At 37.7% G+C, this 21,151-nt stretch overlaps 1 protein-coding gene across 2 annotated transcripts in view; it reads right to left on the reverse strand.

Annotated features, from left to right (window-relative positions):
• The window catches only part of LOC121383549 (centlein-like), a 162,720-nt gene extending 146,764 nt beyond the window's left edge, over positions 1-15,956 (reverse strand). For both annotated transcript variants that reach the window (XM_041513647.1, XM_041513639.1), the window contains exons 1-5: positions 15,836-15,956; positions 14,182-14,246; positions 11,049-11,137; positions 2,213-2,341; positions 1,289-1,373 (exon numbers count right to left, since the gene is read on the reverse strand). In XM_041513647.1, coding sequence (XP_041369581.1) covers positions 1,289-1,373; positions 2,213-2,341; positions 11,049-11,137; positions 14,182-14,246; positions 15,836-15,884 — 417 coding nt within the window. In that variant the 5' untranslated portion in view covers positions 15,885-15,956. The remainder of the gene's footprint in view (positions 1-1,288; positions 1,374-2,212; positions 2,342-11,048; positions 11,138-14,181; positions 14,247-15,835) is intronic.
• Positions 15,957-21,151: the final 5,195 nt, after the last annotated feature.

Consider the following 21,151-nt stretch of genomic DNA (forward strand, 5'->3'; position numbering starts at 1 on the left):
TTGGTAAGAAAGTGGTATTCAAATCGGCACATGTGGTTCAAAATGTTGCTTCCTTGTAAGTTAATATCTAAACTGGGATGAGATAGGGTGGGACACGTTGACAGGGTGAGACAGAGAAAAGTGAACAGGATGAGATATAGTGAGACTAGTGGAAGGAGAGACACGGTGAGAAAAGGCCAGGGTGAAATTGGGTGAGACTAGTGGAAAGAGACACGTATGGTGGGACAAGTGAACAGGGCAATACAAGAAGCCAGGGTGAAATTATGTGTGATAGTGAGACAAGTGGGCAGGGTGAGATATAGTGAGACAGGTGGACAGGATGAGATATAGTGAGACAGGTGGACAGGATGAGATATAGTGAGACAGGCGGGCAGGATGAGATATAGTGAGACAAGTGGACAGGGTGAGATATAGTGAGACAGGTGGGCAGGTGAGATACAGTGAGACAGGTGAGCAGGTGAGATACAGTGAGACAGGTGGACAGGATGAGATACAGTGAGACAGGTGGACAGGATGAGATACAGTGAGACAGGTGGACAGGATGAGATACAGTGAGACAGGCGGGCAGGGTGAGATATAGTGAGACAGGCGGGCAGGGTGAGATATAGTGAGACAGGCGGGCAGGATGAGATATAGTGAGACAGGCGGGCAGGATGAGATATAGTGAGACAGGCGGGCAGGATGAGATATAGTGAGACAGGCGGGCAGGGTGAGATATAGTGAGACAAGTGGACAGGATGAGATATAGTGAGACAGGTGGACAGGATGAGCTATAGTGAGACAGGTAGACAGGATGAGATATAGTGAGACAAGTGGACAGGATGAGATATAGTGAGACAGGTGGACAGGATGAGATATAGTGAGACAGGTAGTCAGGATGAGATATAGCGAGACAGGTGGTCAGGGTGAGATATAGTAAGACACGTGGGAAGGATGAGATATAGTGAGACAAGTGGTCAGGGTGAGATATAGTGAGACACGTTGTCAGGATGAGATATGGTGGATGTTGAGGGAGGTTTTGAGGGGTTTTTTGGGGGGTTGGGGGGAGGGGTTAATGTTTGTGTGGATGGAGAGGGTTAATGGTTTTTTTTTAACCAGTAAATGCTGGCTAGAGAATCCAGGACATCTTTTTTAATAGCTAAATGCTGTTTAGAGAAAACAGTAACTTTTTTAAAACTACTAAATGCTGGCTAGAAAACTAAATTCTGTTTAAAACCATAGAACGTTGGCTAAAGAAAACAAAACTTCTTTTAAACGACTAAATGTTGGCTAGACGTAACACACTAACCTGTATCTGAGATGATGACAATTTCTCCCGAGTTGCATCGACCTCCATTTGCATCCTTCCACACTGGTCTTGAAGGTCAACCTTCCTGTGTAAAGAAACCACCATCGTGAGGACTTGAAAATGCTGTGTCCATTTACACATAAAAACACTGAAAGCTACAGCTTCATGCTTACAACACTTGTGGAGAGGCATTTGTATAGGCGTATCGCCTGTTTGCCAATCCACTTCATTTATTTGAATAAATGTTGTTTACAAAAATAATAATAATTTCTGTACATCAATCAAGATTGTCTAAATGTAACTGTCGTGTGGCAAACTTTTGATGATGTTCATTTTTTGTAAGTACTTTTCACTTTTCCCAGTGGCATGTTTAGGTCGAGAGTTCACAAATAATTTGACTGGTACCTTTGTCTTTTATCATATCACATTCATATAACGTTAGGCTCAAAAACCCAGTCTAGCAAGCGACTGTGACGGCTCACCCTCCTGAACACGTCTCTGATGAATCATCAGGTTATGTGATCATTCAGATTATGAACATTGGTAATTACTCATCTTTAAATACAGGCTGATCATTTTGAGTTGTGAAGTGTTAACAAATTACTACAGTCCGTCCCACAGGGATCACATTTTTTTCATACTATGTAATTTACTACAAGTTATTTATTTTCGAGCCGATTGATTTGAAAATTGCACACACAAATTGTATTTCTTTGTTATTTCTAAAACACTTTTTTCTTTTCTTCTTACGTCAAACCAAACTGAAATTATTTACAATTTTTTTTTTAATAGAATGATGGGACGGAATACAAGTGCATATACATTCAGAAATAAATTTCACATTCTATCTAATGTTTAAAAAAATTATATTCAGTTTGTGTAAAATTCATTTGTGATAAAAATGTTGGTATAATGTTTTCTTACTTTGACAGGAGGTCACCTATTTCCTGCGTCTGCTTGGAGACAATGTTCTGTAGCTCCTCGATCCGATCATCCTTGATCTGTAGAATCTCCAGAACCTTTAAATCCTTGGCCTCTGCCTTCTCCTTTTCTCTGAACACAATAGACACAACATGAGTTAAACACCGACTCACACATCTAAAATGATTTCAGTAATAACTCTCTGAACACAATAGACACAACATGGATTAAACACCAACTCACACATGTACACTGTAAAACGATTTCAGTAGTAACACTTTGAACATAATAGACACAATATAAATTAAATACCAACTGACACATCTAAAACAATTACTGTAATAACTCACACATCTAAAACAATTTCAGTGATAACTCTCTGAACACAATAGACACAACAAGAATTAAGCACCAAGTAAACATCAAAAACGATTTCAGTAATAACTCTTTGAACACAATAGACACAACATAAATTAAACACCAACACAAACACATCTAAAATGATTTCAGTAATAACTATTTGAACACAATAGACACAACACGAATTAAACACAAACATCTAAAATGATTTCAGTGATAACTCTTTGAACACACTACTTAATAAACACCATCTCACACATCTAAAATGATTTCAGTAATAACTCTTTGAACACAATAGACACAACATGAATTAAACACCAACTCACACATCTAAAGCGATTTCAGTGATAACTCTTTGAACACAATAGACACAACATTAATTAAACACCAACTCACACATCTAAAGCGATTTCAGTGATAACTCTTTGAACACAATAGACACAACATTAATTAAACACCAACTCACACATCTAAAGCGATTTCAGTGATAACTCTTTGAACACAATAGACACAACATTAATTAAACACCAACTCACACACATCTAAAACAATTTTAGTAATAACTCTGAACAAAACAAACTTGAGACTTATGTATGAAAAACATAAATACATACAAAGGGAGTCAAAAGAAACTTTCCCGAACAATTTTGTATTGTTTAACAATACCACTAGAGCACATTGATTAATTAATCATCGGCTATTGGACCTTCCTGAACAACACAAATACACCTAACCATTTCATCCATATGTGTACGCATCTTCAATGTACTGTTCACTCCACCCAAACTGTCTGATCCAAAGAGGTTCAAACCATTGAAAGGATGAAACCTGTTTTAAGACGCCACCTAATGAAGTATCACAGATTTGGCTCAACTACCCCTCATGGATTAATTCCCCCCCCATCCTAACAATTGCCCCATGACAGTCCAGTACTTGCTTTAAGAGTCTTGAGTTTTAGTATCAGGGTTTCTGCCAGAGGGTAAAATGGCTACGACACCATATCCAAATTCTCTGCAGATATTATTTTGTTTAAAGCCGCACACCCTAGTTCCATCTAGCGCAAATAAATTATAATTTGGTTAATCTACAAACCTGTAACACACTTAGATCACGTTTTTATCAAATGGAGTGAAAAAGCAGGTTTTATATCGATAAATAGCATGGGAATCCCCATATCCCAATTGCTTGAAATAATTTTGAAAGTTAGTATTCTGATGTCACAGGTAGATGCCGCTCGAAGCACAACAATGCCTACGTCACGACAAATTTCACAGAGTGCGCACAGACTAGGGGTGCGTTCTTTTCACCTCTCCTGGACATGTTCCAACTGTTCTGTCCTGGTTGTATCCCCTCTCCAGATATCGTAAGACTTTTATTGGTTTTAAGGGTTTGTAACATTTTGTATTGAGACACTTACTTGTCTGAACTTTATTGTTACTGAAAATGTTCACGAACTGTGAAGAAAAATCACACAAATGAACAACGACAAATCGGATGTTGATTGCACGAGCCGTGCACGAGAAAACAAACCGAACCAAAATGATAACGGTCACGTGGTATACCAACATCTGTGATGTTTACACAGGAAGATTCCCTCTAAAAATAGATTGGACCTCGTTAGCTTAATGGTTTTTTCTCGATAGACGTCTTGTGAAAAAATGCAAAAAATGCACTTCATGGTTTTACAAACATCAGGATTAGCAAAAAGCACTTCAGGTTAATGGAAATGTGTATTCTAAATAATAAAATGTAAGTAAAGTGCAATTTTATTTGTGAAAAATGGGGTTTAATAGCGAAAAACAACGCCGTAATGGTTAACAAATAACTCTAACTAGGGTGTGTCCCTTTAAGTTAACCTTTTGACAAAATTAAAGACTCTTTATTATTACTATATGATTTCTTTTAACCCTAACCCAAAACCTAACCCATTTTCCTTCTGTGGGACAGCAGGTGCATGCAGCAAATCATTGTAAATATTCAATTCCATAGTGCCATACCCAAAACATTCTTTCTGGCAAAAACCCTGAGTGTCAATCTCTGAGTGGTCCCTTTAGGATGATTCCCATTCAAACAATGTGGTATGTGATAAGTAAAAGTGATATAAAGGATCCCTTCCTAACAGTCACTAAGAGTAGCCAATTTGACAGTGCATACATGTTTTCTGTGTAGACAAAGTGTCACAATTATCATGTCACACATTAAACAGCTTTGATTTAAAATACACATTCCTTTCCTTTGCACACAAAGAAGGAAGTGACTGCTTCAATCATCCATGTGTTCTGACAACATCCAAGATTATTAATGTGACACACACAGATATATGGTCACAGCAGGTTTCCTCTTTCATTATCTGTATCATCCTTGCATACATATACCAGTGCGTCTTCTTCACATACACACTCTCTGACACACACACACAACCATAGACAGACATGAACAGACACACACTCAACACACACAACCATATACAGGTATGAACAGACACACACTCACATACACACATTGACACTCACACAACCATAGACAGACATGTACAGGTCTACACACACTACCATACATACATTGACACTCACACAGCCATAGGCAGACACACACACTCTCACAAACACTCTCTCACACACACACACGCACAAACACACACACACACACACACACAACCATAGACAGACGTGAACAGACACATACTCAACACACAACCATATACAGGTATGGACAGACACACACTCACATACACACATTAACTCACACAACCATATACACACACACACACACACACACACACACACACACACACACTCACACAACCATAGACATACATGCACACACACATGCACACACTGACTCTCACACAACCATAGACAGACAGTGACAGACATACACACACACAACCATTGACAGACACACTCACACAACCATAGACAGACACACATTCACACACAATCATAGACAGACAGACATGCACAGACACACACACACAACCATAGACAGACATGCACAGACACACATTTACAACCATAGAGAGCACACTCACACAACCATAGACAGACATGCACAAACACACTCACACACACACTCACACAACCATAGACACACACAGGGATTCTGCCAGAGGGTAAAACAGGTATGGCGCCATACCCAAAGTGTTTTGCAGATTTCTTTTTTTAAGTTTAACCTTTTGACAAAATTAATTATTCTTATCATTACCGTATGATTTTCTTACCCCTAACCATAAACATAACCCATTTTCTTTCTGGGGGAGGCCCCCCATATCCTGTGGTTGCATTCAATTCCATAGCGCCATACCCAAAATTTTCTTTCTGGCAGAAACACCAACACACTCTCACACACACACACACACACACTCATGGAGAGACATGGATGGACAGACAGACAGACAGACACACACACACACACACACACACACACACACAGACAGACACACAGAGAGACACATACACACACACACACATTGACACTCGCACAGAAACCATGACAAGAAGTGAGTGCCGCTGCTAATTAGCAGTCCACGAGGATGCCTGTGTCACCTGTGATCTGATTGCGGTGATCAAGACGTACGACGCCGGGAGACAGGCCGATCCCCCGCCACTGTGCCACACAGCGCTGCCAGCCGAGCCAAACAGATTGCATCCATTTGCCTGCTCAATAATCCAATAACTGTGTCCCAGCCCTGTCACACCGAATTGTCTCAGCGGCTAACAGCCAAGAGCAATCTACAATGTTTACTGTCTCCAGACAGTGTCCAGGGGCCTCTGCACTATTCAAAAAAATTTGTTCATTGTTTGGTTATGATCTATTAAAATAAGAGACTATAAAATGTGTATAATGTATCTTGTTCCAAAAAATTTTAAATAATAAATTTTAAAAAATTTGACGTCCAATAGCCAATGATAAGATAAAAAATCAATGTGCTCTGGTGGCATCGTTAAATAAAACAAACTTTACTTTTGTTCCAAAATGGGTGACAGAATGAGGAGGCAATTACAATGTGAATGGTGGCTGACAGTGTCGGGTAAAATCAGTTTCTGGACCATGGTTTTTAATTATGTGCCAAGATCATATCATACTGTCCTTAATTACTAGACCAACAAGATAAGTATATGTATATAATTAACTAACACAAATTCGACTGTCATTTTATTTTAATTTATTTTCATACTTATATCAAATTAAAGTTGAAGTACACTGTCCTGGGCACACACCTCAGCTATCTGGGCTGTCTATCCAGGACAGTGGGTTAGTTGTAAGTTGTTAGTGGTTAATGATAGAAAAAGAGGGTATATGTAGTGGTCTTACATCTATCCACTGAGTCGTTAAAACTCGCTCTGGGTGGGAACCGGTACCGGGCTTCGAACCCTGTAACTACCAACCTTATGTCCAATGGCTTAACCATGACGCCACCGAGGCCAAGACCATATCATACTGTCCTTAATCACTAGACCAACAAAATAAGTATATGTATATAATTCAACTAACATCAAGGGGATCAACCTTAGTTGTCATGGTTGTGTCAGCCAAGGTTTGCCCTCAAAATTCACGCATTACCATTGCAATACAAAAATCCTGACTCCCGTTTCGTACATTCAGTACAACATACAAGTTCGTATAATAATCTCTACCTATAAACCAGGTGTCACTGATCTAGGACTTATACTTTGTGAAAAACGGATCGAAACATGAAACTTTAACAAATTATACTAATTTGCTAATTTAACAATAGGACAGTTGATCCCTGAAAACTGTAATGTTTCACAATGTTCATCTGCCTTTAATGATCTCACACTTTTTAGCAGAGCTATTACATCTCACTCAGGGTGGGAGCCAGCACCAGGAATTGAACCCAGTGTCTACAAGTCTCAAGTGTGATACATCAACCATTACACAACTGTGGCCAGTCAATCTACTTGTACAGGGTTCGATATTGCGTGCAGAAAGAATGACATCTGGAATCTTTAAACTTCAGCAGCAACAATGATTTTAAAAGAAAGTCAATATAAAATACTAAAAATGGTCTATTGAGTTGAAACACATGTCCCCTCTTTTGCATTCATTTGTTAAGAATTGGCATCCTTATTGTTAACTTTCTGAACATCTAGGACTGTTCGTATTGTACTGTATCTACGATAAAATTAATTCTAGTTCAGTCAACCAGTAGAAAGGTGCCAGAAAGCTGTGCTAGAAAAACATCTAGCACACGTTCTCCATGACGGTAATGAGCCTTTTTCATTGGTTAATTGGTCTTGTCGTTTAGGAGGCTGACAGCCGTTGTTACCTGTTTATTATGTCATTCCAAAATAAAGATAGTACATGACGTAATATAATAAGTAACACTACATGCATTTGTTCTAGTGACATAATACATATCAGCTGTGAGCAGGGTCGTGACATCACGGTACAAAACTTAAATGCAGTGAATTTTATAATAATTATACTAAAATTATACATATCACTGAACAAGAAAATATACTCTGTCAAAGAAGAAACACATAGGTGATAGGGAAAGAAGAAAAGTGTTTAGTACAATGTTGCTGAATAACCATGTTTGTTAATGTTCCTGGAATGGGGCAGCATGCCCAAATGCACCCTAAAACACCGCACTGCCACAGCAACGAACACTGCTGGATGCATGCCTGGTTTGAAAAGGGTGTCTGCACAAACCATTCGGAACCAACTTCAAGAAGCTGGTTTACGGGCTAGGAGACCATATGTTGGCCCCGTCCTGCGACGTCAACATCAACATTTACATGTTTGCTGGTGCACGAATGTACAGGGGTGGAACTTGGGAACTGGTGGCGAGTATGGTTCAGCGACAAGTCACATTTCCTTCTACAGCGATGTGATGGATGACAATGTGTTTACAAATGCCGCAAGGAACGTTTTGTCAACAACTGCATCACCCAAGTTGACAGATTTGGTGGATGGAGTGTCATGATGTGGGGAGCCATCTCGTACACAGGCAGAAGTGAACTTGTGTTCATACAAGGCAACCCGACAGCTGTACGCTACCGGGATGAAATTCTTCACCGTCACATGCTTCCCATTTTGGATCGACAGAGAGAACTCTTTCAGCAGGACAATGCCAGGCTGCATACAGAACATATAACAATGGATTTCCTACAGAATGAGAACATTTAATGTGCTGTCATGGCCATGAAGATTGCCAGATCTTAACCCCATTGAACATCTATGGGACAACTGGACAGACATGTACGCCAGCGTGACCCGGAGCCTCAGGCGCTTCCGCAACTGTCATATGCACTGCAGAAAGAGTGGGCTAGGATTCCATGTGCCCGGATTCACAGACTCATTCAGTCTATGTCAAGGAGACGCCGCACAGTGATTGCTGCTTCTAGTGGCCACACAAGGTACTGATTTCAGCGCCCTCGTGCGACATCGTTTGGTGATGAAAATGCCTCCACTGCTGTCAGTCTATAGCAAGAACATTTTCACATACTCATGTCAAATTTGACTGTGATACAATCATAAATAACGAAATTATGCCACTTTGTATTAAAGAGATAATTCCATGAATATTTTGCCTATGCGTTTCTTTTTTGACAGAGTTTATTTCTGCACTTGTCCTTTTGTAGATAGTTTTTTGACATTCATTTCAAGAAAATCAATCCTTGGAGCAACAATGACAGATTTTCTTGAGACTCGTGTCACAAAAACCATCTACAAAAGGACTGTGCCAGAAACTACTATTCAGTTAAACAGTGTCCAACAGTAACACCATCTAACACCATCCAAAAGTTTTGATTCTACCTTTATCTATTTAACTGTGTTGTCCTGGAACATAGCCTGATTTATCTATGAAATTCAGTTTGATGGCAGATATAGTCTATCTGGAAAAGTGCTTGGATTCCAGTGACAAATAATCAAATGCAACAACAAGTTCTGACTGTGTGAAGTTATACTTTTGGAAATACTAAAACTTTACGAGTTATCCTGATAGAAATTATGAAAATATACAAGTCAGAATTAGGAAGGAAGGAAGGAAATGTTTTTTTTAACGACACACTCAACACATTTTATTTACAGTTATATGGCGTCTGACATATGCTTAAGGACCACATAGATATTGAGGGAGAAAATCTGCTGTCACCACTTCATGGACTACTCTTTTTTCGATTAGCAGCAAGGGATATTTTATATGCACCAACCCACAGACATGAAAGTACATACCACGGCCTTTGTTACATCAGTTGTGGAGCACTGGCTGGAACAAGAAATAGTTCAATGGCGCCCATGATAATGTAATGTTTGATTTTTCAAACGTTGACTCACAAACTAGACTCCTTTAACCAAATAATGAATAAAACAATTAGGAATAAGTCCAGATTGGAGCAGGATAACAAAGTAGACCTCCAAATCAGCACATGCCATTCAAAATGTTTTTTCTTTGTAAGTAAATTTGCTGTTTAATTTTAGTCATTGCTGCTGTGCAAAAAAGTTAATATCTAAATTATTTATTTTTAAATTGTGTAATGACACCACTAGAGCACATTGATTGATTAATCATCAGCTATTGGATGTCAAACATTTGGTAATTCTGACACATGGTCATCAGAGGAAACCCGCTACATTTTTCCATTGGCAACAAGGGATTTTTTATATGCACTTTCGCACAGACAGGAAAGTATATACCACGGCCTTTGACCAGTTGTGGTGGATTGGTTGGAACAAGAAAAAAAACAATCAGTTAGATAGATCCACAGATGTGGTTCAATCCTGCAACACAGTTTGTGTTTGTTTAACAATACCACTAGAGCACATTGATTTATTAATCACCGGCTACTGGATGTGAAACATTTGATAATACTGACATATAGTCTTAGACAGGAAACCCGCTAAATTTTTCCATTAGTATCAAAGGATCTTCCATATGCACTATTCCACAGACAGGATAGTACATACCACGACCTTTGATATACCAGTTACGGTGCACTGGCTGGAACGAGAAATAGCCCAATGGGCCAACCAATGGGGATCGATCCTAGACGGACAGTGCATCAAGCGAATGCTTTAACACTGAGCTATGTCCTGCCCCAATGCAAGCACTCAACCGACTGTGCTAAATCCCAGCCCAAGTGAATATCTAAGCCTGCAGTATATTACTATGTACACCCTCTGCCTGTTACCAGCTACGGTCGGACTGCTGGTGCTCCCTTGCACCTGCCAGTACAGGCGGTCCCCCCTCCTACCCACCCCCACCTTTCCTGTCCTGGACAGAGGAGCAGGCCGAGGCCGGCACCTGTGCCTATGACAGGCGTGCACTACAACAGCTTGCTCTGAATGTGCACGTTAAACAATCATTCCATTCCATTACTATGCAGTGTGTGTTAAAACGGGACACGATGGCTTTAACTGTGCAGTTAAGCCAAGTTATAACGTCTGCACGTGTTGACCAACTCCGTGATAAATGTGTGTCAGTAATCCCTGTGTCAACCAATATACCTACCTCTGTATGACCAATGAGATGGCCTCTGTTACATCAGGGTTAGACACTTGCAGTCGTTTCCATAGTGACCAGACAAATTCCTTATCGGCCTGCAATAAACAAAATATTTAAACGATTTTTGTGACAGAGATTCCAGAGTAAATTTGTAGGTAATCATCTATAAAGCCAACAACAAAACATTGTAATATTTAGATGTAACATAAATCTTATACTGTACAGGTTTATTTTTACTAATTAAATATGGTAACCTCAACACGTTTTGTATTTTATCAGTGTGATATTGATAATACATTTTGCTTCACCAAACATGGGATTCTTACATTTCCATCAGATAAAGTAATTATGAATACGGAGTAATTAAAGAAAAAATAAACAAACAACTTTTTTTTATTAAATCCCACTTATGCATCTATGCATAGAGATTCAAATTGACCCTGGTCTCCAAACTAAGCTGTATGACAAAATGATGACTTCAACTTTCCAACAGTCAATTTCCCCTTCATGTCGAGCAATATACCTTCTGCTCCAGCTTTTGGTGTCTACATATGACTTCTAAGATATCTTAGGGCATGCTCATTGTATGCAGATTTCACACAACGCCATACATCATTTTTGCACAGAAGTTGTTTCATCAGGGTTATGATATCCAGGTACTCCTGAGGGCATTCAAAATGTTTTATGTAAGACATATGGAGGCTATATCTACTGAATATGATGCACCACTGACCAAAATAATGGCTGATGCTATTCCATATTTTGAACTTGTCCAATCTATTTCATGTCTTTGGTGAAACTCTTGCACATTTATTTGTTCACTGCTTTAGCTGTGGTAGCAATACTCATGACAGGTGCCACCAGTGGGGCAGGATATGCTCACCTTTTGTGAACACCTGATATCACTGTTCAGTGATAAAAATAAGCAGAATTTTTTATTTTTTTTACTAGTTCACCAGACAAGTGCATCTAGAAATCTGCTTGTCAGCCAATATTTTCACTAGTCCAAATAAATGGTTTGTTTTATTCAAGTACCAGGATGATGTTTGTGATTGCTCAAAATCAAACTGCACTGAACATTTTTACTTGTCCACTGGACACCCATTGAGGCACATTTTGCTTGTCTGAATAGATTTTCACTTGCCGGGACAAACGGACAAGTGCTTATTTGGAACACTGCTGTCATGACAGTGGTTCATAAGTGCATGTCATAACAACTGTACTTATTCCAATAGGCTTTGTCCAGTGCTAGTTTTGATTTAGTAAACTAGTGTGAGAATGGCAGTTCTCTTTGTGGCAGTGCAAGGATGGAATCTCCAAAAAAGGATGTTCTCGGGAGTGGCTGTCCTCCTACAAATGAGGCACTAGATAGATATTCATGGAATCAACCACTATTTTGCCAAATATCCATTCCATTCTGCAAAGATACAGCCCTGATCATGTATTACGGTTTTGTCATTCAAGTTTATGGGGACTTTTAAAATGACCTGTGACACAAAATGTAATGGCTAACTGAAGTGTTACACCTTGCTCCCCCTGTCACATGCAATGTACTGTAACTTTGAATGTGGGTTCCACCTAATCGAATACTGGGTAATAGGATATTTCGGCTAATTGCAATATTTGAAATACCATTTCCTATAAATTATATACAAAATGAGCTGTTTAATTGAATAGTCTCATCAAAATTTACGTATTTGCAAAACAAAATGGTAGAAAAGCAATTTAAAATGTTTAAATTCAACAAAATAAATTAAGCATGCCATTATTTCATGTTGTCGTTTAAAATAAATTACATAAGCGCTGTAATCACCAACTGCTAATCCACTAAAAAAGTGCGAAGTCATCAATTTTTATCATGTCATGTGACTCAGCCAGATATCGTATGCCTGTATTATAGACTGTAGTAATCGATAAAACTTAAGAGTTGGTTCATTGTTAGGCCATTAACACATTTTCTTGTGTGGGATTCTCTTGTTGTTTATTTTCGCTAATAGATACACAATAAAGGGATTATCAGCAATTAAAAGAGTTAACTTTGAAATTTGCCGTGAGTAGCTGTGAATGTGAGATCAATTAATGTTTAATGCTGGTTGCTAAAACTACACTAGAGAAGAGGTTTATTTAGCGACTCTGAGTTGTCGACGATCAAAGATCTGCACTGTCTATTTTTCATCATCGACATACATATTGTACCATTGACGACCCAGACTGCATTCGGCTAATGATAAAAATACAAATACGATACTTACAAAAAAAATATTCTATATTTTTCAGTTACGGTACATAAAATAAAATATATTCCAATCAGTTAACGAACAAAATCAACAACATGAGCACAAAACAAATATATTCTAGTAAACAAAAGTGTAACACCATACAGTAAACAGAAAAGGGTGGTAGTTTCTAACTGTGTTCAGGCACATGCATTTGGAAAAATAACCATTCCGCGCATGTACAGTTTATCATTTTTAATTTTTAAATCCACTACATGATCAAAAATATTTTTCTTAACTATGCACAGTTGACGAACATTTTTGTTTTTGGGGGTTTTTTTTATAAAAAGCGTTTCTTAAGCGTTCTGGTCTGGTCTGCATTTTACCAAACCCATTGCCAATACTTTGTCAATACAGACAGGCATTACGTTCATACCAGTGAATAGTTTGTAAAATATAATTGTTCTAATGAACAGATTCTTAATTAACACAATTTATACACTCAAAATTATACTTACAATGTACTTGTATGAACTTTATTGTTAATGAAAATGTTCTCGAACTGTGAAGGAAAACCTTGCAAATGAACGACAAACAGATAACAAAGCAGATGCTGATTGCGCACAAGAAAACAAATTGAATGGATTTGGAAGAATAACGCAGTTAGGGACGTTGATGATATACTTTAAATAGAGTACATCATACTCATGCAACAGTTGTCATTCCGTTTTTGCAACTGACGTTTATATTATAATTATCAAGAAGTATATTTATGGAAAAACAAAAAGTTGTGGGTTATACTTGGCAAAATACGGGAGTTTAAAAATGAAGCTAAAGTTTGTTTTTGTTTAACAACACCACTAGAGCACATTGAATAATTAATCATCGACTATTGGATGTCAAGTTAAAACTGACTACTGTACCTGACACTGTGTAAGTTCAGACTGAAGACCTTTGACCTGAGCCTGTAAATCACTGATGTCCACCTCTGGAAAAACAAAACATTTCATATAAATATCCAATACACATTTACTCTTATATTTGAGATCCATTCATGGTGATGATCTACAATTCAAAGCCAAACTGCCTACTGAAATTAACACCACTGAAAATTAGTTCTTTCACACATTCAACAAGCATTCAGAGTGTACTGCTAAAGCAATACATCCCCTACCAGGCCCAACATATTTTCGTATCTCCTAAGGTCAAGGGTCATAACTCTGTGAAAAATAGGTAAATCACAATGAATGTTAAAATTGATCTGTATCAATTCATGACAAAGCTATATGTATACAAAATTTCATCTCAATATCTTCAAGCATTGCAAAAACATGTCATGGAACATATTTTTGTATCTCCCAAGTTAAAGGGTCATAACTCTGTCAATAATGGGTAACTCGCCATTAAAGTCAAACTTATTCTGTAACAGAACATGATAAAGCTACATGTATAGACAAAATTTCAGCTCAATATCTTGAGGCATTGCCAAAAAACCGTCTGGAAAACCAATGTTCGTATCACCTAAGTTCAAGGGCCATAACTCTGTCAAAAATGGGTAAATCGCCATGAAGAAGTCAAATTGGATCTGTAACAGTACATGATAAAGTTATACACAAAATTTCAGCTGAATATCTCAAGGCATTGTGAAAAACAACCACTCAGAAAACTTTTATGTGGGACGGACAGACAGACAGAAGGACAGAGATGAAACTTATAGTCCCCTCGGGTTGGACTGGTAGGGGACTAATAACTGTGCAAGCACACACAAGATATTTACGTTTTCATTGGAAGATATTCCTTTAAAGCTAGTTTTGAGTTTTAGTGAAAAAAGATAAATCACTTAGAGCTTTTTGCAATTGTAGATTAGTGACTATAGGGCCCCGTTTTACAAAGCGATCTTAGCACTAAGATCATCTTAAGTACATTAGATAGTTGTGTACTTACGGTGATCTTAGAGCTTTTTGCAATTGTAGATTAGTGACTATAGGGCCCCGTTTTACAAAGTGATCTTAGCACTAAAGATCATCTTAAGTACATTAGATAGTTGTGTACTTACGGTGATCTTAGAGCTTTTTGCAATTGTAGATTAGTGACTATAGGGCCCCGTTTTACAAAGCGATCTTAGCACTAAAGATCATCTTAAGTACATTAGATAGTTGTGTACTTACGGTGATCTTAGAGCTTTTTTTTGTAAAACGGGGTCCAGGTCAGGGCTTCTAGATTATGGTAGCCCCACTCCCATGGCTAGTGATATTCAATATTGGGCTAGTAAATAACTACTATTGCCATGCCCGACAGCTAGTGAAATTTTGTTGTCAAATGTTACAGTTACATCTATTTTGTAAATATGAATATCCTGACCACACCCCAAACCCCCAATGTTAGTATTTTTAAGCTCTATATCCCTCTTTAGGTGACAAATCTGATTATTACTATTATTTAGTAAAATTGTATTAACTTAAAGTAAAGTAGGGCTAGTGGGGGTTTTTTTAATCGTGGCCAGTAAATGTTTTAAATCACTGATCCCATGGCTAGTGGATTATATTTAAACATTCTAGAAACCCTGCAGGTGCTTACCTTTACGACTACTCAGGTCAAACGACATTGAAGTCATCATGGACGCCATTATCACTTCCTAGCCATGATACACCTCACTTGAACATTTGTCTTCAAGGCTGCATGGGTAATGATGAAAATCTGAAGAACAACAACAACCATTGTTATATATTAAACCAAACAACCAATCACATTGGTTCATCAGCACCTGTCTGAAAGACTGCTTGTATCAACCCCCCACCCAAAGTAATAAAAACGGACAGACAATGCACATCAGTTTCAATACACATGCTAGTTCAGGGACGAAGAAAAGTAGGCTAGGGCCGAGTTCAGCCAGACCGAGCAAAACAAAAAAGTCCGCTAGACTGGTTTATGTGCTTCACGTTAAACCCAATGTCCACGTCGGGAACCAATCACATTGTTCACGAACATTAGGAAAATGTTCTTTGACTGCTCTCAGTATAAATATAGGTCACACATGACAGTCAGCCGAGACTGTTGCACGTGTCAAGAGACATCGTTGAGCACATTAAACAATACGATTACACGCAAGTAAATCTTAGTGTTTTCCCTAGCTTTTTAGCATGGTGCAGCACCATGCCTCAATACTCTAGCACCATCTTGCCTTAATCAGCACCATGCTGCCCTGAGATTAAAGAAGCCTTTTTCAGTAATTAATTCTAAAATTGTCTTTATAAAACACTAAAAAAGGTATTAATTAATAAAATATGCCTTTTATATCTTTTTGCCATTCATTGCCAAGCAAACACATAAATTAAATTAATGTTGATTTCAATTAAACAATTTCTATTTTTAAATAAATACAAGTGTCCCAAAAGTGTTTGGTCTACCATGCCTGCCAAATTTCTATGGAAATCACTAAATGTTGATGTAAATTTGTAAAAAAAATAAAAAATTAAAAAATAGTTGTTCGCATCAATGAAAACTTAATTGCTGTTTCGTTCGTTTGTTTCCATTGTCTTTGTTAAATTTCTCACTCATGTATATCACAATCGCTTACTTAAAAAATTTAATAAAAACACTTCAAACCAACATAAAGATTGCTATTTTGTAAGGAAATAATGAGCTCTACTTTAAAAAAGAAGAATATTGGCTCTCAAATTTTTATTAATGTCATAGGCCTTAGATGTTGTGGTGGGTGTTTGCAGAGGGCACTGGCTTCCAACTCTGCATATCTCCCACCTACACCTCCCACTGAAAAATCAAAGTAATATATTAATTGCTCCTACACCCATTGCCGTCTTTGATTTTGATCAGGGAATAGTTTTGTTGTGTTATTCATATTTATTCCAGTTTGTACATAATTAAACTAAAAAAGATGTATTTTCATATTTATATATAACATTATATAATAAACTCTCTATACAGTAAGTACTGCAGAAAACAATTTTGGCTAAAACATTTTCATTATGGCTAATAAAAATCTAACTTTTTGGCTACAGGCACAAGGATATATCTTTGAATTTACAGTAGGATATATGTACATGATATATTTATTGTGTAGGAAGCCAAAAAAGGGTGCGAAAAGTCACTGTCATAGATCTTAGTGTCAAGCTGAAAGTTGAGCAGACACATACTTGTGCAGAGCTCTATAGGTGGATACTAACTGGCATCTGATGAAGTGGTAAAACCATCAGCCTTTAGGCTGGTAAGTAGTGGGTTCACATCCCACTACAACTAACTACTGGTCACAGTATGTGGTCAACTCATCTAGACTGTGGCAAGTGAAGTTTCTAGTGGGTTTTGCACAGGCTCTACTGGAAAATATATTTTAAAAAATAACATTTTCTTGGAAACGGCTTATGGGTTTTGTCCCCCAAAACCCTCCCTAACATGGGCGCAGGTGTCGACTTTCGCCCGCTCCTCCATTCACATTCAGGAAATGGAAGGATTTGATGGTGGGTAGGAGAAGGTGTAGTCAGTGCTGGCATATGCAAGGGAGCACAAGCAGCCCGATCAGGGTTGGTAGTGGGTGAGGTTTGGTAATTTTGGTGTTATTGAATTTGTAAATGTCTCATAGGATTTAAGTCCAAAAGAGTCTGCAATATAAAACCAGTTTTAATAACAGTTTTAATAAGACCTGCAAGTTGTCATAATAGCGGAGTTTTATTTGGTAGGACTTTCTTTTGGCACTGTCATGTATAAAGAACATTATAAAATTTTAATACTTATCATAAATAGTTAGGGTTAGGGTTAGTAACAGTGACAAAGGAAAGTCCTTCCTTTTATACTAATATTAATAAATAAAATGGCACACCAAAGTAGTGAACAACCAGCTTTAATGAACTGTCACAAATTATGGGACGAGTTGGTAACTTTTTTGGGGGGTCAGTTGTGAGTTGACTAAAACAGTTTGGTGCGAGTAACTCGGAGTTGACTAACCGTTGGAGCGAGTTCACTGTGACTTTCATTAAAGCTACCTTTAAGCTAAAAACATATTCAAAACAAATGTATGTGCTTGGGATGGTGAATAACGAGATCTTGCGGCACAGGAAGAAGCAAACTGATCCCGTTGACCGATATAAATATTAGGACTGTCACTGAAAACAAGATGAGGCATGTCCAGAAATCTTACCCGTATTGTTGTACACAATTTTAGACTCACGTACAAGTTGTTTAATTTGCATAACTCTATGATGCATCTACCTACGAGAAGCACTCAATAAATCAACAACAACATAATAGTTGAGCCAGATTAAGGTTCAACAGTCCATAAAAGTCCTAAAACACTTCAAAAACTCACCGCCTCCATTTCCACTTACGATTTGTTTGGGTCACGTGACATGTTGTCGTTATTTTGTGTGGAAGATGAATGTTTTCTTCTTTTAAGTCTTATTCAAAATGTGTTTGTCACTTTATTCACGAATTAAGTTGACTTTTAAAAGTGATTATTAACTTGTAAACTATATCCGTTTTATATGTCGTAAAAGTGTGTATACATTTGACGTGACATTGAGTATGTACTGTATACAAGCAACTTTTACTTTCATATTCTAATTAATTTTATTGCTACAGTCTACAGCTATTTATATCATATTATAGCAGGCGCGTGTGCACAAATGTATGCAGGGGGAGTCTAAACTTTGGCGAGCGAAGTTTTTAAGGAGGGGAGGTCCAATCGAGTCATACATTCCCCAATTTCCTGTAGAAAACTAAAAAAAAAAAAAATTGCTTATGGGGGGGGGGTCGAGCCCCAAAATCTTTCCCGTTCACACAAGCCTGCGTACGAACAATATTTGGAGTTGGTGTGGGGGAAATCTCTAGTAGGGGGCCACACAGTTAGTTGTGGGTCAGGATGGTATTTCGCCCCATCCTATACCCACTCTGCATGGATGCAGGATTTCAGAATAAGGGGTGGGGGGGGCCAAATGTGATGACTCGTCTCTCTTTTTAAGCCGGGCCTCTTACAGCTGAACACATCATGCTTGAAGTTACAAAAAAGGGGGGTCCAGACCCCTGGACACCTCCCCCCCCCCCATCTGCTACTGTCACTCATTACAGAAAATAATTTATCTTTGACTCGAGGTCACCAACAGGTAACATCAGTTTAAAGTTTTTGTTTTGTTTAACAATACCACTAGAGCATATTATACACAAACATCAAGCACATTGATTTAGCCTACTAATCGTCAGCTGTTGGATGTCAAACATTTGGTTATTTTGACATATAGTCTCTTAGAGAGGAAACCTGCTACATGTTTCCATTAGTAGCAAGGGATTTTGTATATACATCATCCCAGACAGGATAGCACATACCACAACTGTTGATATAGCAGTCATGGTGCACTGTCTGGATTGAGAAATAGCCCAATAGGCCCACTGATACAATAGCATCAGAGGATTGCATATAACCAATAAGTGCAATCCTCTGATGCTATCAGCATATTACACATGAACATCAAGATTGCAAGAGTCGTATCTCTATATTATATACACACGTACATTGTGCTACAGTGAAACCTCTCAAGACTGGACCCTCTGTAAACTGGACTTTCCTCCTAACTGGACGTTTTACCCAGTCACTTTTTAAAAATCAGGACAGAACTTGATCTCTCTAACGAGATCACTCTTAAAACCGGACATTTGTCTTAGTTTCAAGGGTGTCCGGTTTAGAGGGGTTCACTGTAGTTTGTTTAGTTGCATATTACAGTCATACAGCATTTAAATAGTGGTTTTTCTACATCACTCCAGGCTGTAAACTCTGGGGAAGCCAGGGGAAGCTTCTCCCCCTCCCCCATTTTTTTGTTTTTTAATGTCAAAGATTGTTTTCATTATTATTATTACTGCCCCAGAAAAAAAAGCATGAGTCAAGTCATTCTTATTTGCCCCCTCTAATAAATGTATAAAGTAGTTGCTAGGGTTATGCCTAAAAAGATTTTTTTAAATGTTTCTAGGAAAATGCCAAAATGTTTGGGTTTTTTTGTTTAATACTACATTCATCCTTATGGGTTCAGATAAAATGTTATATATGCATTTAATCCTTGCACCTACATATTAATAAAATATTGAACAAATAATAATACATTAAGAAAAATAAGAGTCATCCTTTTTTTTCCCCAGGTAAAGTCTTGATTCCCAGAAGCATATAATTTTGTTTAAGCCTTAGATTAGGGTTAGCTTTATATGAACACGGACCTTAGCATTAGGCTAAGTCTCTTGTAGTGTTTAATCAGGGTTTGCACACATCCTAGGAAATTCTGGAAGGTGCTTTAAAAACAATTCACCCTGAAAAGTGCTTATAGGGACATTCCCGAGTTTGCTGCAATTGTTAAGATGTTATCGACTAACAGAGACTTTTTAACAATTGTAATTATATATCAAATATATTTTTGTGCGTAAAATATTAGTGGCTGTATATTAAACGTGTTTCTGATCGTTCTAATATTTGTATTAGGTTAAATTTCATTTTATTTCCTAAAATATGTACAAAATTATTTGAAGACAAAATCCAGTTTGGGCTTCTTACAAATATTAAGATGACCAGAAACACATTGAATATACAGACACTGATATTCTAAACAAGAAAATATATTTAATATTCATGTTTAATCATAGAAATATTTTATTAGTCAGAAACATCTTATAATGCAGCAAACTCAGGAATGTCCCTTTAAAACTCCTGGTAAAATGAATTAATCTCCAGGAGAGTCCTGGAATTGTTTGTTTGTTTCGTTTTTTGTTTGGTTTTTTAAATTTAAAAATAACAATTATTTGGAATATATATCTAAATGATTGTGTTTGAAATCTGGTTCCAAACTAAATCCTTCATGCAACAGTAATTAATATGAGGTCGACTGTCATTGGTTGTAATAGTAT

Source organism: Gigantopelta aegis, chromosome 2 (assembly GCF_016097555.1).
Source record: "Gigantopelta aegis isolate Gae_Host chromosome 2, Gae_host_genome, whole genome shotgun sequence".
NCBI classification, from domain to species: domain Eukaryota; kingdom Metazoa; phylum Mollusca; class Gastropoda; order Neomphalida; family Peltospiridae; genus Gigantopelta; species Gigantopelta aegis.